The 16,176-nt window shown below is 57.3% G+C and overlaps 1 protein-coding gene across 6 annotated transcripts in view; it reads right to left on the bottom strand.

Annotated features, from left to right (window-relative positions):
* Nucleotides 1-1,780: 1,780 nt before the first annotated feature.
* The window catches only part of SRC (SRC proto-oncogene, non-receptor tyrosine kinase), a 29,463-nt gene continuing 15,067 nt past the window's right edge, over nucleotides 1,781-16,176 (bottom strand). For 2 of the 6 annotated variants that reach the window (XM_065031916.1, XM_065031918.1), the window contains 12 exons: nucleotides 13,437-13,686; nucleotides 13,143-13,242; nucleotides 12,681-12,698; nucleotides 9,398-9,496; nucleotides 8,645-8,748; nucleotides 7,302-7,451; nucleotides 6,912-7,067; nucleotides 6,604-6,783; nucleotides 6,450-6,526; nucleotides 5,949-6,102; nucleotides 5,589-5,720; nucleotides 1,781-5,157 (listed from right to left, as the gene is read on the bottom strand). In XM_065031916.1, coding sequence (XP_064887988.1) covers nucleotides 4,949-5,157; nucleotides 5,589-5,720; nucleotides 5,949-6,102; nucleotides 6,450-6,526; nucleotides 6,604-6,783; nucleotides 6,912-7,067; nucleotides 7,302-7,451; nucleotides 8,645-8,748; nucleotides 9,398-9,496; nucleotides 12,681-12,698; nucleotides 13,143-13,242; nucleotides 13,437-13,677 — 1,620 coding nt within the window. In that variant the 5' untranslated portion in view covers nucleotides 13,678-13,686 and the 3' untranslated portion in view covers nucleotides 1,781-4,948. Of the gene's footprint in view, nucleotides 5,158-5,588; nucleotides 5,721-5,948; nucleotides 6,103-6,449; nucleotides 6,527-6,603; nucleotides 6,784-6,911; nucleotides 7,068-7,301; nucleotides 7,452-8,644; nucleotides 8,749-9,397; nucleotides 9,497-12,680; nucleotides 12,699-13,142; nucleotides 13,243-13,436; nucleotides 13,716-16,176 lie in introns of all 6 variants that reach the window. The other 4 variants (XM_065031919.1, XM_065031920.1, XM_065031917.1 and 1 more) reach the window with 3 other exon arrangements.

Genomic DNA, 16,176 nt, shown 5'->3' with positions numbered 1-16,176 from the left:
AGTGCCTCCTGCCCTGACGCTCTCCCCGCTTACCCTGAGAAAACACAGCTTATTAACTCAGAAGCAGACGGCAGAGGGAGGTTGATCCCGCTGAGGAGCGCCCACCGGCCGGCTCAGAGAGGCAGTGAAGTCCAGGGTGCAGCCCTGCTGCTCAGAGCACCAGGCTGCCATGGCCTCCAACCTCATCCACTCATGCTGGTCCAGCCAAACCCCTGAGCCAGGGAATCCATGAACATCACTCAGCACCACAGAGAGCCCTGACACTCCCCTTTGGTCTTGCCTGTCCCAGGGTGGTTTCCTGCCTTCAGCAACTATGGGAGGTCAACTACACATCAGGTAAGGGCTTTAGTTCTTCCCCCAGAGCCTGGAGATTAACCCTGGCAAGAAGGTTTTGCTACTCCCCCGAGCAAAGACAAATCCTCAGGTAGCAGGGCAAGGGAGGACAGATGGCTCAGGTGCCACCCAGACCTGCTGCTGAGGCACGAGATCTGGGTGGCTGAGTGTGCAGGGGACAGAGACAAGCTCTGTCCTCTGACTCAACACATGCCAGTAGCCTCCTGTTCACCCAAGAGCCCTTCTGCTGGGTCTGGGCTATGGGAGAGACCCCAGACCCACAGCACAGCCCAGCGTTTGCTCCGGGGGATCCTCACTTTGTAGCTGCCACTCATGTACTCACAAGGGTTTATCTTCCAGGAGCCTGGGTCAAGAGCCAAGACTCGACGTGCATTGGGGAAAGTGAAGGGTGAACATCCCCTTCGCTTCCTCCAAAGCCAAACAACAACTCCTTCTTGCCATTTTAGAACCCCACTGCCAGCACAGACTGCCCAGCACAGGACCCCGAACCTCCTCACCAGCCCCACTGTGGGGGCAGCCACCACCCCCACCCTGACACTCAAATCCTCTCCTGGATTTACAGGGTGAAAGACAAGCATGAAGCAAACAACAAGATTAAGTCCTTAAAGGAGACATGCAGTGCAATCCCCAGGAGCATCTGCCTGGCTCAGGCTGGGGACACCTGGCAGGGGCTCCCTCTGGCCCAAGGGGACCCTGGCAGCAATTCCCACCCCACACCTGGCCCACAGAATCGACTGGGTTGGAAAAGACCTCAGACATCATCAAGTCCAACCCAAACCTCTGCCCTCAGTCACTTAATTACTTCACAGAAAAGCAAAACATAAAGCACAAAACATTGAAGGTGATAGAACTGAGTCACTCACCCACCTGAGGAGGAGATGGGAGCAGCTGGACACGGGGGCTCAGGGCACCAAAGCCCCCCCGCTAGACCATGATGGTGGTGATGGAGATTCATCATCATCAGCCACTCTGCTTTCAGATGGCCTATTCCCCTCAGCACTGTGCTATATATCAATTACTTAACCACCAAGTGAGCGGCCCCCAATCAGCAGAAATTATCCTAACGAAGCAGGCCTGCTTCTTGTAGTTGCTGATGAAGCAGATTCTGCTGAAGGGGGAGGGCTGTCCTCATCCTATCCCCACCAGCCCAGCTGGTGGAGGTTGGCAGTCAGGTCTCCTGGCTTTGGCTGGGTTGATGTGCACACCAGGGTCACCGTGTCACTCACAGCCCCAAGGGGGCCAGTGCTCCCTGTGTGTGACAGGGACCTGCGTGTCCCCGCACGCAGAGGCTGGGATGCAGTGACAGAGGCAGCATCGTCCAGAAGAGCCTCTAAAGCACCAGGAGCCACCCATGGGCATCACACACTGCCCAGGAACCACCAGCTCCTGTAATGGCATTGAGTCCTCTCATACATGAGTACACTTCTTTTTCTGTGAGGTCTGTTTGTATTTAATTATCAAATAGCAAAGTATTTACATCAACAATAGTTTCAAAGCATCTCCACCGCCCACCACCCACAAAGCTGGACCTTTTCACATTTTTTTCCCCCCGAAGTTTTATTATTATCCAAAAAAAAAGAAAAAAAAAAAAAAAGCTAAATATTTTACTTAGACACTGAAAAAGGCAGGTGGGGGAGAGGGGAGCTGCGAAGAGAGACACAGATCCACATGTTCTCTGCATAGTCGGTTGGAGATCGTACAAAACACTGTTTAAAAAATGATAATGGCAGAGGAGAATAACTTGTAGGGCAATATTGACCCTAGGATGCCAAAGAGCACCCTTAGGTGGGGGCTCCCCTCTGGACTTTATTGGCTTAAAAACATACATTGGCAGACAACAATGGTGATGGAGGAGAGGCTCTCGATCCCGCTGCAGCGGCGAGTCTGGAGATGCTGGATCCTACAAAAACCGCCGCACAGAAACACGGATGGACACACGGACACGCAGACACACAGCCCCAGCCCCGTGCAGGGAGGTTCCTCCGGGATCACTTCACTGTCCTCTGCCCTGAAATGTCCCCAGCACGTCTCCTTCATCAGAGCTTGCCAAAAGCCACAGGGAATTAAGCCAGTCGGGGGTGTTCCTTGCGCCAAGGGTGTGTTCCTGCTCTGCCGCTTGCCAAAAAGAGCCAGAAAATGGAACCGCCAGGTCAAGCCCGTTCCTGTCCCGCTGCACTGGTGCAAGACCCTGTATGTGCTGCAGACAACCAAAGGGCAAACCTGAACGTGTGCTCCTGCCCCCTCTCCCCAGCTTTCAGATCAAATCTGGCTTCCGCACATTACAGTTTTAAGAAGTTTCTCCCGGGGATGGGGATTTAGGCAGAACTATGGCACAGACCACCCCTCAGACCGGGACAGGACTTCTCTGGCAGTGCCGATGGGGACACAGCATCCACCCATCTCAGGGATGCAGACATGGAAAGACCCAGGACATCCAGGTTTGGAGAGTCCCTGCCCAAACGCAGAAATGCAGGTACAGCAAATCTGCTACGAAGGAGGGAGGAAAAGCTCCGAGTCCCCAAATGATGTAGAAAAAAAAATCCATCAAACCAGTTGCCGTTCTCCAAGCCAGAAAATACAAGATCTCTGTTTTGCTAAAGAGCCCATTCAAGCTGATTTTGAAGGTTTTACTCATTAAAAAGGTGTCACCAACCAACCAAGTGAGCACTTGGTTCATAAATAAGTGGTCGGGGAGCTGCGGGAGGCAGCAGCATGCCCAGGCCCTGCGCCGGGGGGGTGTTGGTTTTTGGGAGGGAAGGTGGTTTTGGCTGCCCCCCTGCCCATACTCGGCTCCCACCTGCCTTTCATGCGACACCAGCACCACGGTGGGGGCTGGCAAGAGGTGGTTTGGGTCTGCTGCCTGCAAGGAGGCTGTGCTGGAGGGAAACCCCATCCCACAAGCCATGAGGAGGCAAAGAAAACCCACTGCCTGGGGAGCGAGAGGTGGGCGAAGCCATTGGCTCCCCTTCTCCGGGTCCTTCCTGGTGGTGTGTACCAGCACCCTGGCCCCACAGCACCCCCACCCTCCAGCCCCCACCACACCCCCTGGTCCAGGAGAGCATCCAAAGAGCCCCCAGGTCTTTCTGAGCGAGGGTGTCTGGAACCCAAGAGGTGAGGGAGCAAAACCTCGTGAGCCACCGTGGTGAATGGTTTCCAGCTGCATACAGCCCCAGGAGGGGAAAAAACAACACATGCAACTAAGTCAATGTCTGGGAGGGTGGGGGCTGCTCCGGGGCTATGTACAAAGCAGGTGCTGGGTGGGAGAGTGCAGGGGTCCAGGGGTTCAGCCCCATGGGGACAGACAGACACTCAATGCCAAAACATGGCTGAGGGCTTGGGAGCGAGCGGGGAGATGAGGATGCAGATGTCTCCCGGGTGGCACAGCACATCCCGGGACTCTCCTGCACAGTGACAGCCTGTGGCTGGGGATGCTGCGGGCATCATAGCCCAGCAGCCAAGACACAAGGGGTGAGGGGAATGCAGCTAAAAATGTACCTGGTGGACAAAAGCATCTGTGAAAAATGAATATTTCCCCCCAAACAGTCCCACACCTTGAAAAACCACCTGTGCCATGCACCCAAACCCTGCGGTGGCACTGGATTTGGTGACAGGGCCAGCCCAGGGGACTCTGCTGGTGGGAGAGCTGGCAGTGGAACAGGGAGGGTGGCTGGGGGGTTGTGGTGCACCTGCTGGGGGGCTCTGGGGCACCTCCCAGGGGACCGGCTGGAAGACCAGGAGCGCTTGGTGGCACAAAGCGCAGCCGGGGCGGTGGGGCTGGCCATGGGCAGGGCAAGGCAAGGGCTCTGCCAGCATCCCCCGTGCTGCTCCCAGGAGAGACGAGATGGGTCTCTTGGGGGGACAGACACAGCTGGAAGACTTGAATGTGCACCCAGGTGCTCCCACGGGATGGTGATGGTCACCGGAGCCATGAACACCCACATTTCATGCCCTGGTGCCTGCTAGCATGGCTCAGCCGCAGAGCCCTGCTATGGTATGGCTGGAGGGATGCTCCAGGAAAGGGGACCACCAGCGTCCCGCTGCCACCCCACGCTGGCATCACTGCCCTGGCACATCTCCCCATCTGAACAAGCCAGGGCTTGCGCCTTCCCTGGGGCAAAAGGTCTCTGCCAGTGTCTTCGGGAGAACCAGAGCCAAGGGGGAAATGGCAGGGAGGGTGAAGGGGCAGGGAAAATTGTGCTGATTTAGAAAGGGGGTGCAGGAGGCCAGGGCCACATGTCCCAGGTAGAGGGTGCTGTCCCCCAGTTCCTCTGGGCTCACCCCAGAGCTGCCGGGGGGGTGGAAAAGTTCTCCCAAAAGCCAAGTCTCTCAGCAGGAGATGCTCTGCTCGCCCTCCTGAGCCGCCAGCACCCGCAGGCTCCTCTCGCCAGCGGGATGGCACCACTTGGTTAAACATGGGCCAGAAGTCTTAATGAGCGGCAGGGGGACTCAGCACCTCCCCTGGCCGCATCCGGAGGCGATGCCCCATCCTGCTCTGGGGCCGCTCCACAAAAACCGGCCCCCAGGTGGGGAGGCCAGCCCTCGGCGCCCTGCGGCGAGGATGGCAACGTCCCTGGTGCCAGGAGGAGCTCCGGGTCTATAGGTTCTCGCCGGGCTGGTACTGGGGCTCTGTCGAGGTGAAGTAGTCCTCCAGGAAAGCCTGCAGGTACTCGAATGTAGGTCGCTCCTCCGGGTCCTTCCGCCAGCACTGGCACATGAGGTCGTGCAGAGACTCGGGGCACTCGGGGGGGCAGGGCATGCGGTACCCCCGCTCCACCTGGTCCAGCACCTCCCGGTTCACCATCCCTGTGTGCGGCCAGAGGAGATGTGGCAGTGAGGGAGAGCCAGACCAGATCCTGCACTGCATCCTTCCCAGAGAGGACACCAAGGGCATCCCACTGGGGTGAGCCTTACAGGCAACTGTGGTGATTCAGGGAGAGGTCCCCCAAGCCCAACAGCATTTGTCCCTGTCGCCTTGCTCAGGGACAGAGGGGCTGTGACCCTGCACCCCGGGCAGGCTCTGTGCACTGTCCCCCAGCAGGACAGGATCCAACCTGGGCAGGAGTCCCTGCCCCAAGCCTGCCCTCCCTGCCCACGTCCCAGGAGAAACTTGGAGCAGTTTGCTCCTCTGCAAAGATGGCTCTGGGGGCCACGAAGTGCCTGGGGTGAGTGCCAGGCACAGGCAGATGGTGCCAGGGCACCACAATGGGTTTTTGCCGGCGGGCGCCAGCCCTCACCTGGGTATGGCACTCTGCCCTTGGTGGTCAGCTCGGTCAAGAGGATGCCAAAGGACCAGACGTCCGACTTGATAGTAAACCTGCCGTACAGAGCAGCTTCGGGGGCTGTCCACTTGATGGGGAACTTGGCACCTGGATGGAGACACAGGGTGAGGGGCTGCTCCTGGCCCCACGGTGCCCGAGGACACAGGGGCTGCAAGTGTCCCCAGGGGCTGTGAGTGTCCCCAGGATCCCCACGCAGCCAGGGCCATGTGCTGCCTCAAGATGCAACACACACTCCTGGGGACTGGGGACTTTGGAGGGACCATTGCTGTGGTTGTCCCCTGCCTGGGCACGGTGCCAGCAGCCCTGGGGACACACCTTGCCGAGCCGTGTACTCGTTGTCCTCGATGAGGCGTGCCAAGCCAAAGTCAGCCACTTTGCACACCAGGTTCTCCCCCACAAGGATGTTGGCGGCCCGGAGGTCCCGGTGGACGTAGTTCATCCTCTCCACGTAGGCCATACCAGATGCGATCTGTGGGGACCAGGACACGCGGCACTGAGGCTGGTGGGGTGACATGAGGGTCCCTGGGGAGTGCCCAGCACCGCTGACAGGAACAGCTCTACAGCGGAGCCCAACTTGGGGTATAGAGCAGCCGGTTGCTCAAGAAACACCAGGCAGACACAGGTTTGCTGGCCAAGGAGAGCCAGCAGCAACGGGAACGGGGAAATTACGGTCCCTGACTGCAACCCAGCTCCATGCTGAGCACACAGCGGGATGGTGGCACCTGCAACCCAACAGCTACAACAGCCCAGGGAAATGCTGGGGCAGCTGGCGCACTCGGATGGGGATGCAGGAGGCCCAGGGACGCACAAACCCACCTGAGCTGCCATATCCACGAGCTGGGGCAGCCGCAGGTACTTGCCCATCTCGCCCTTCAGGAAATCCAGGAGGCTCCCTACGAGGAAGACCATGGTCACGGCAATCGGAGGAGCAGAGCCCCTTGACCACCCCTGGCATCCCTCCTGCGCTCACCCTTGCTCATGTACTCAGTAACGATATAAATGGGCTCCTCTGAAACCACAGCGTAGAGCTGAACCAGCTTCTCATGCCGGAGCTTCTTCATGACCTGGGCCTCCTGCAGGAAGGCCTCCGGGGACATGGTGCCAGGCTTCAGCGTCTTGATCGCCACCCGCGTGGTGCCATTCCAGGTCCCTGCAGCATAGGATACCCCGCTCAGGACACGTCTATGGTGCTGTGTCCCTCTCCTGCTACCCCCACCTATGTGTCTGGGGAGAGGATGCAGGTGGTGACACGGAGGGGACAGTGGGAGCGATCCTTACCCATCCACACCTCTCCGAAGCAGCCCTGCCCCAGCTTGACCTCCAGCCGCAGCGATTCCCGGGGGATCTCCCAGGCGTCCTTGGCCAGGCCTTGGGTCTGGGGCTTGGACGTGGGACAGACATTGGTGAGACGGTGGCACAAGCCATCGGCGTGTTCTAGCACAGGAAGGGACGACATCATGGTGACATGTGGGCATTTAGGCACGTGATGCTTCACCCCACATCTTCCCTGTAAAACACCTCAGGGACCCATACCCAAACCCTCACCGTCCTCCCTAAAACCCAACCAGCTTTTCACCAGGGTCCCCCCAACCGGTTCGTGGAGCCCCAACCCCATGCCAGCTTCCCAGCAGCACCCAGGGTGTCACCCAGCTCCACGGGGCCACCCACTGGAGTAATAGGCCACCAGCTGCTGCAGGCTGTTGAACTGGGTGCGGGAGGTGATGTAGAAGCCGCCGTTGTCCAGCTTGCGGATCTTGTAGTGCTTCACATTGAGCCCTTTGGCGTTGTCGAAGTCGGAGACGGAGAGGCAGTAGGCACCTGCGGGCAGAACCGAGGAGATGGGGGGAGATGCACCACAGACGGGTGCTCCGCATGGGGTGGGGAAGGGTATGGGGGAAGGACTGGGCAGTCAAGAGCCATGTCAGCATCCCCATGGAACTGGGAAAGCGTTAATGAGGGGCATGACCCCCTTCAACCTCCAGGGACAAACATAAATCCAGCAAAGGGGGGATTCTGAAGGAGCAGAGGGGACTGGATGGGCGGGGGGAGCTGCTGACCCACAACCCCAGTGTCTTGGCATCTCAGAGAGGAGCCAAGGGGCTGGGGGGCCCAACTCGCCCCTCCACAGACCCCACCATGGGCAGCGCTTTGGATGCCCATCTCTGCTCTGCCCACACGAAAGCAACACCTGGGCCTTAAATAACGAAAGGGAAGATTGCTGCTGCTGCTTGAGTGAAATGTTTCTACCGGAATAAAATAAATAATGACGAGTTCAAGGCATCAAAACAGAAAGAAACATCAAGGAGCTTTTCCCAAAGGTGTATTTGGAGCCAAACTAAACCATGTTTCCAGGTAAGAGACAGCAGCCTCAGGCAGGCAAACCGCGAAGATCACAACTTGCACTTTCGGGAGGCACAAAACAAGTATAAAGAGTTGTTAGACTTGAAAGAAGTACCTAAAAATTCATTACTGCCTTTGCCTGGTTGCCCAGGAAGCACATGTTCAGGATTTTGCCACTATGTAAGGACCAGGAAAAACCAAGATCATACAAAAGAACAAAATCAGAAAATAGACCATCCTGCCTGGTGGTCGGGTCGGAGCTGGAGGGACACAAGATCCCCCCCTGCCATGAGCTGAACCATCTCTCTGAAGGGCAACTGATGGGCAGGCAGCAGTGGGAGAGATGTGGCCGTGTCCTCCCAGCCCTGTGGGCTCAGTGGTGTCACAGCATGTTCGGGATAGAAATGTCACCGGTGATTTAATGGGTGCATCAGCACCTGCTCCCTGGGACTGGCAGAGGAGACCCCAAGGGACCATCCGTGCTGAGGGACATCGCTCAGTGACCCCAACATCAGCTCCTAGCTACAAGGTATGATTCTGTTCTTCTCTCTCCCTGTGCACTTAAGCTGGGGGAACCAGGACTGTGAAGAGTGAACAAAGAGACCCCTGCACAGATGATCCCCCAGCCCCGGCGGGGGTCCTCCCAGCTGGCTCCCCCCAGCCCCACTCACCTTTCGTGGTCTCACTCTCCCGGACCAGGAAGGTCCCTCGAGGGTTTTCGGGGTTGAGCAGCAGCCGCTCAGACTCCCGGCGAGTGATCTTCCCAAAATACCACCTGCAAGAGCAAGATGCCCACTCAACACCCTGCACTCACCGCCCCCCTCCAGTCTGGCCAGCCCTGGCACCCCTGCTGCAGATCTTGGAGACCACAGACTACACCTCCAGGCTTGGGCACCCCGGGGTGCGCAGTGCCCCTGTACAGCGTGAACTGAGCATTGCCCGAGGAGCAACCCTGCGCCACAGACCACAAAATGCCTTCACTCCAAAACCTCCCCAAACAAGGGGCTCTGGGGACCCCTGAAGCCCCTCGAGCTCTTGTTGGGGGGATGCCATACTGCTGGCTGGGGACAGGCTGTGGGGATGTGGCTGGCACCTCCTGCTCTGGGACTTCTGGCCAGTTTTGCCCCTTCCTGCTCTCCCTGTGTGATGGTCACCAGCAGCATCTTCATGCACGGATGTGTGTCCGTGCAGAAGAGTGAAAACCAGACCAAAAGCTTCAGTTCCACCACGGCCCTGGCTCCACCACCGCTCATCCCTCCACCACGCGCGCATCCTGCACCTCCCCACCTCACAGGCCTTAAAGAAAGGGGAAAAACCCAGAATGCTTCCAGGTTTTGCCCAGGAGCGGGGCAGGGGGAGGTGGGGAGCGCTCAGGGTGCTTTTGCTATCGCTCGTCTTTAAACTGTCTCAAAGATGGCAATTACTCTTCAGCCTGGATGGAGTCTGAGGGCGCGACATAGTTACTGGGGATGTAGCCCGTCTGTCCTGTAGTGAGGGAATGAGCCAGCCACCAGTCACCTTCCCTGCAAGAGAACCAAAACACACTCAGTGTGAAGCCAGGACCGCCCAGCCAGCCCCTCTCCTGCCCGCAGCGCCAGGGCCGGGGGGTGAGCCCACCGGGAAGGGGTGCAGCCCCCCAGCCCCCAGCCAGACCCCAGTCAGGAGGGCTCCTGCCCTTTGGGCCAGCCTAGGGTATCGGCCACCCATCTGCATACAGGATGCTTTAAAGTTAAATTGGGCAGGGCAGCCAGCGAGGCAAAGTACCTCTGGAGCCAAATTAATGTGAACAGGGTCTGGCTGGAGGTTGAGTGGCATTTGGGATCCAAGGCAGCGGGGAGCAACAGGGGAGGGAGGAGAAACAGGGAAAAGCGACAGAATGATGGCAGCAATTAAAAAAAGCACCAGGAAAACCCAAGAGATGGCATTTGTTAAACAGGCGGCAGAAAGCCCTGAGTTTTTGGCAGGGTGGGATGAGACCTGCCCTGCGGCGATGCCAGCCTGGATGTGGTGAGCTCCATCCAGCCTAGGCACATCCCTGGAAGCCCTGGGATGGGCACCCTGCCTGGCCACAACCCCTGAGCTTCTCCCCAGCCCCCCAAACGAGCCACACACCCCCACAGTGCTGGCCCATGGCCCCCAGCACAGCTCTGCCTTGTGTGAGCCCCCACAATCCCAGGGCTGACCTGCTGTCCCTCCTGCCCTGAGTATGGTGACCCCAAGCATGTCCCCAGGAGCCTTCTCGCTGCTCTGTCCTCTTTCCCGCAGGCTCCGGCACAGGACGGGGCAGGAAAGGACAATAAACAGCGAAGAACAAGAGGACGGCGGGAGGCAGCTTCCCCTTCCCTATGGACAGCGGGGCTTCCTCCCACCACCCACATCTTCTCACCCATCAAAGACAGAGTCACCTCATTTATCCTGACCACGAGGGAGATGAGGCTACGGGAAAAGTGCAGATCCGTGGGAACGGCTTTGCAAGGATGCAAGAACTTGGCAGGATGACCTCCACAAACACTTTACAGAACAACCTGAATAACCTCAGTCACCAGTGCAAGACTCCTCAGACCACATCCAGACCTGTCCCTGACCTCTGCAGATGTGTAAACCTCCATCCTCACTCCTGACACACCAACAACTTGTGACTTTTGCTTGTCCCAGTGATGCCTGGAAGCAGCTGGGAGAAGACGGACACAGCCCCTGGCTCCCCGCACCAATGCCAGGGTAAGTGGGGACCCTTCAGACATCTCCCCCCACCCCAAGACCTGGGTTCTGACACTCCCCAGAGCCCAACCCCAGCCTTGCAGCAGTCCCAGTCCATATTTTAACTTCTCCTGGCCCCAGCACACCTTGTGGCAGGTCGCTTGGGCTCCCCAGCCAGAGCTGCTGACCCAGTCACCTTCACTGGGGTGGCTCCGAAGGGGACAGGAGGCCGGTTGGGCTCCTTTCCCACGGGATTGGGGTAAATGTCTGCTTGAGAAATGCCCAGCTTTTGACTTGTGGCTTTGTTCCAGCTCAAGCTGCAAGGCTGCAAGCTGGGAATTCAGCAAAAACAAACTATTCCAAAAATGCCCCAGTGGGGAAAAAAATAAATAATCATCATCAAAACAAAGCATTTCAACAGTTCCCTACACAATCTTACCCAAAATACCCTACCACATCCCTGCTGGCTGCTGGCCGGCTGGCAGGAGACCTCCTCCCACTGGAAATGGTACCACGGGAGCCTTTCTGCACTGGGGTGGATGGATTTGGCCCCTCCGAGAGGCCGAGGATCAGCGCAGACAGCCTGGGCATTGCTGGGATGCAGGAGGAGCTGAGGGATGCAGAGGCTTGTCCTCTCGCCCTGTGTTACCCCAGCCCTGGCAGAGCAGCTGCAACCCACAGCCACCCTGCAAAGCTGCTGTTGTGCCCAGGACCCATCAGCCCTTCCCAGGCTGAGCCCAAGCCCCCTCCCCACAGTCCCCAGGTGCTGTGCCCTGAGGGAGCCCAGAGGAGGGGGACATGGGACATGGCACGCCTGCCTTCTGCTGTCCCCACAGCGCGGCAGCCCGAGCTGCTCCTGGACCATCCGAGCATCTCTGGGCATGCCCTGACTGACCCTTCACTCTGACCCAGCCTTTCACAAACAGCACGAATATAAAAGTATGGAAACCCCAGAAGTGATATAAGACATAATGAAAAAACCTTAAATATGGGCCCAGTCTGGCCCCCAGCAGGCAGAGCTCACTTCATAACAGCCCAAACCAGAACCCAAGCCTGGGGCTAGCACACTGCTGAGGCTGTGAAAGCAAGAAGCACCAAGCCCCCCAAATTCAGGCTCTCCCTGCAGCATTGAAGCCCTGCACATCCTGCACTTCATGGATTAAATGAATCACCATTAATAAACAGTGTTGGAACAAGGAGAACAAGGATCAGATTGAAAACATGCTTGTGCAACACTGCTCAACCATTGCAGCAGAATATCACCTCCAGGAGGTTCTGCCATCTTCCCACCCTTTGACTTCGCAAAGCTGTTGGGGTGCCCGGGCTGGAAGGCAGCAGCGGAGGGGCCAGTGGGAGCTGCAGAGCCTGGGGACCCCATGGCAGCGCTGGGGACAGCGGCCCTGCCCGCCAGGCCACCAGCAGTGCAGTCAAAGGACGCTGCAGACCATGCATGCCAGGACCCACACATGGGTTCAATACGGGATCACATTTAGGAGCATCTTCCAGCTTGTGCCGCTGCCCTGCTCCACGTGGCAAGTGATGGGCCCAGCACATCTTGTGGCAGGTCACTTGGGCGATGGGTATGCTGCTATGGATGGAGTGGAGAGCAAACAAGTGGGAGGCAGACCCCTAAAGAAGTGCTTGAGCCCCCCGAGCCACTCACAAAAAGTAAACTTTAAAAATGCAAAAATAAATGCAAAAGAAAGGGCAGGAGGGAGCAGAAAGCCAGGTGAAAAGGGACTGTAGAGGGGTGTGGGTGCAGATGAGGAGAGCGGGACAGGTCCAGAGCTCCTGGGTGCAGACACAGCTCGGGATGGAGCAGTCCCAGCATGAGAAGGGGCTCCCTGCTCTGCCCCGATCGCTCAGGCAGGACAAACCAAACCAACCACTAAACCATTGGGCAACCAGCTTCTCCCAGCCCTGCTTCACCCAACCTAATATGGGCACCAGATGGGCTTCCATCATTTAAGATCATTAACAATAATAATATTAACAATCTGTGATACACACCTGACATCCACTTTTCTCCTAAACGACAGCGTGGCACAGAGGAGAGAAAAAAGAGTCAAGAGAGAAGGTGAGATCAGAGACACCGTGCAAGCACAGGGGAGAGCACCCATGAAACTGAGGAGACATGTCCAGGCAAACAAGAGGGAGCTGAGCACTGATGGGGACAGGGAACCAGCGAGGACATGGACCCACGTTGGAGGGCATGGACTGGCCAGCAAGGAGGTGGCTTGGTGACAAGGCTGCAAGGCAACAGTGACCAGCAGCAGGGCCAGCAGGACGTGGAAGCAGGCAAATCATTGCCTCCAGGGCTGATGCCCTCAGACATGTCGCTGCGAGTTTTGTCACATTCCTCTATGAGCACCCATCCCCAGGTAGAGCTGGTCCTGCTGGGGCTGGATTTAGGGGTGGACAAAGGCGGCAGCTCACCCACCTGGGCTTGGCTGCAGGGACGGGGACACTCACGTGTTGTTGACGATTTGTAGGCGCTCTCCTTTCTTGAAGGACAAGTCTGTTTCAGTCCGAGACTCGTAGTCATAGAGGGCCACGAAGGTGGTGACGCCACCTGCAACAGAGACCGCTCAGGATGGGCAGAGCCGTGGGACTCTCCTCTCCTCTCCCCACACTCTCCCACCAGCTGATAAGACCGAGTCCCTCAAAAGCAGGAGACCCCACCATCATCAGAAAAAGCTGGAACCAAAGCCACAAACACCAAACCAAGACCCCCCCACACCCCGCTGAGCCCCAGCCCACACCGACCAGCCAGCGCCCCGGCACGCTGCGGCGAGGTGACTGTGTCGGACGTGTTGAAGCCTCCAAAGAGCTTGGACTCAGCAGCCATGGTCCCAAAGGAGCGGCTGGGGGTGCGGTGGGTGTCGGGAGCAGCCGCCTTGCTGGGTGTCTGCGAGGCCGGGTACCCCCCGTGGTGGGTGTTGTCGGTGGGCTCCAGGCTGCGCCGGCGCTGGCTGGCGTCCTTGGGCTTGCTCTTGCTGCTCCCCATGGTCCCAGGCTGGAGGAGAAAGACACATGTGCACAGGACTTCTTTTATTATTATTATTTTCATTATTATTATTATCATCATTATTAAGACATTGAGGTACTGGAGAGAGTTCAGAGGTCAACGGGGCTGGTGAAGGGTCTGGAGCACAAGTGTGATGGGAGCATCTGAGGGACCTGGGTGGTTCAGCCTGGAGAACAGGAGCTGAGGGGAGACCTTCTGATCTCTGAACTACCTGAAAGAAGGTTGGAGCCAGGGGGAGGCTGGTCTCTTCTCCTAAGGAACGAGTGATAGGACAAGAGGAAACAGCCTCAAGTTGCACCAGGGGAGGTTTACATTGGATATTAGGAAAAATTTCTTCATGGAAAAGGCTGTCAAGCATTGGAACAGGCTGCCCAGGGAAGCAGTGGAGTCACCAACCCTGGAGGAGTTTCAAAGATGCATAGATGAGGTTCTTAGGGACATGGTTTAGTGCCACTTTTGGGTTAACAGTTGGACTTGATGATCTTGAGGGTCTCTTTCAACTAAAAGGATTCTATGATTCTGTGTTCATTTGTTATTATTGCTATTATTATTATGCTGCCCAGGGCTTGTGCAACAGACGCCTGCCCACCAGGAAACAAAACAACCTCTGGAGTCTGTTCAAGCATCAGCTGCTGCAAAGTCTGGCCATCCTGCCCTTGCCCTGGGACAGCATTGTCCCTCATTAACACCGAGCCGCATCCCACCTCGCTGCAGCAGCCAGCGGAACGCCGGGAGCGCAGCTGCTAGGGCAGGTTTTGGGAGCGGGGGGATGCAGGATCAGCCTGGGAGTGAGGATGCCAAGTGCCTGGGTGGCTGACCCAGGGCCAGGCACCTGCCGTCGCATGTAGCTCAGCACCCCATACAGCCACTTTTCCTCTTACATGAGGATTTCTACCAGGGCACGGACAGGAGAAGACAAAACCCAGACAAATATCCATGAGTTGGGATTACTTCAACATCAGAGATTTGGAGAACCCATAGCTGCATCACTCTCCTTCCTCAGGATGGGGATTAAAATGCTGAGGATGTTCCTGTGAAGTCCAAAGTGTGCAACAAATGGGATAAAAGTTTACATCAAGAGCTGTTCCAGGCAGTTAGCAGCTAAAGACCAAGGGATCTCAGCTTTATATATATAGTCGTGCCTTCCTTTCCACTCAAGATCATGCTCTATAAATACCTTCAAGGTAATGATATAAATGAAGGGAGGGAATTATTCGCAGTCTCCGAAGATGGCAGGATATCCAGCAGTGTCCTGAAGCTATGGAAGGAAATATTTAGGCTAGATCACGCGTGGCAGGAGGGAAAAGGGCGGTGGAGACAAGTGGGGAGGAGAATATCTCTAATAAAATCAAGCAGGGAAGGAGCAGGGGAGGCAGTCGCTGCCTGTGCGGTGTGGACCAGAGGGGGACCTGGATGCAGCCACCCACGAGGCTTTGCTGAGGGCTCAGCCTCACCCAATAAATCACTTTTCTAATCCAGCCCCCATGAGCAGGACAAGAGTCATGGGGCAGCTCCAGCAGCTTGCACAGCCCCAGCACCTGAGGGGCAGAGCCCCCTTCTTCTGCCGCAGGGACATTCAGGGGTGCCTGGCAAAGATCTGCTCCCCTCCCCATAGCAAGGGCTTTGCTTGATGATCACGGCTTATTTTCCAAAAGACCAAACTTCCATCTACCGTTTTCCAGCTCTCAAATTGCAGAACAGCATCCCCTGCCTCACTTCCTGGCAGGTTTGCTTCAGCTGCAAGTGTGCCAGCAGGATCAGACCCTGCCAGTGTTTGGGAATCGGAATAAACCAATTTTTTGGGGCTGGGTACGGCTACGGCAACCACTCCAGCGGGGAGTGGAGCCGTCCTGCCTCCTACATGTGCTGGTGACGAGGAGGGACCAAAGCCTCTATTTGCCATGGGACTCGTCCCACGCATATCTGTGCCGGGCTTCAGGGGCCCCGGAGCAAAGGAAGGTCAAATATAATCCGTGCACTTGCAAACTGTCACTGACAACAATCCAGAGGCAGAGCCCACGGTGGAGGGGAAGGGATCTGTCCTGTAAATAAATGTGCTTTTAAAACCCTGCTGCAGAAAAAGCTAAAGCAGAACTGTGGGAAGGAAAGGACAGGAAGCAGGACCTTAGAAATGACAAGAAAAAGCCCCCCCTGCTAAGGAAAGCAAACCTCCCTGTCCCCCGGCCAGCCCCCTGCTCACCTCTGCCGGGGTTCTGGCACCGCTGGTGCTCCCGGGTGGCAGCGGCAGCACGGGCAGGAAAGCGGGGACACGGGGGGGCTGTGACCACACAGCTTGTGACTGCCCACGCGGCCGTGAGCAAGGGGCGGCCGCTCAGAGTTTCCCCTGGAAGCAGCACTTCCCCAGGCAGGAAAACACCCGGCTGGGGGGGGGGTGTTGATTTAGCATCATTTTGGGGACACAAGTGTCCCCTGAGCACACCCTGTGGGGCTGCCAGCCTGGGTCAGCAACTGATCTAT

The sequence above is a fragment of the Columba livia genome, chromosome 16 (assembly GCF_036013475.1).
Source record: "Columba livia isolate bColLiv1 breed racing homer chromosome 16, bColLiv1.pat.W.v2, whole genome shotgun sequence".
Classification (NCBI taxonomy): Eukaryota; Metazoa; Chordata; class Aves; order Columbiformes; family Columbidae; genus Columba; species Columba livia.
This window is presented reverse-complemented; position numbering and strand designations above follow the sequence as displayed.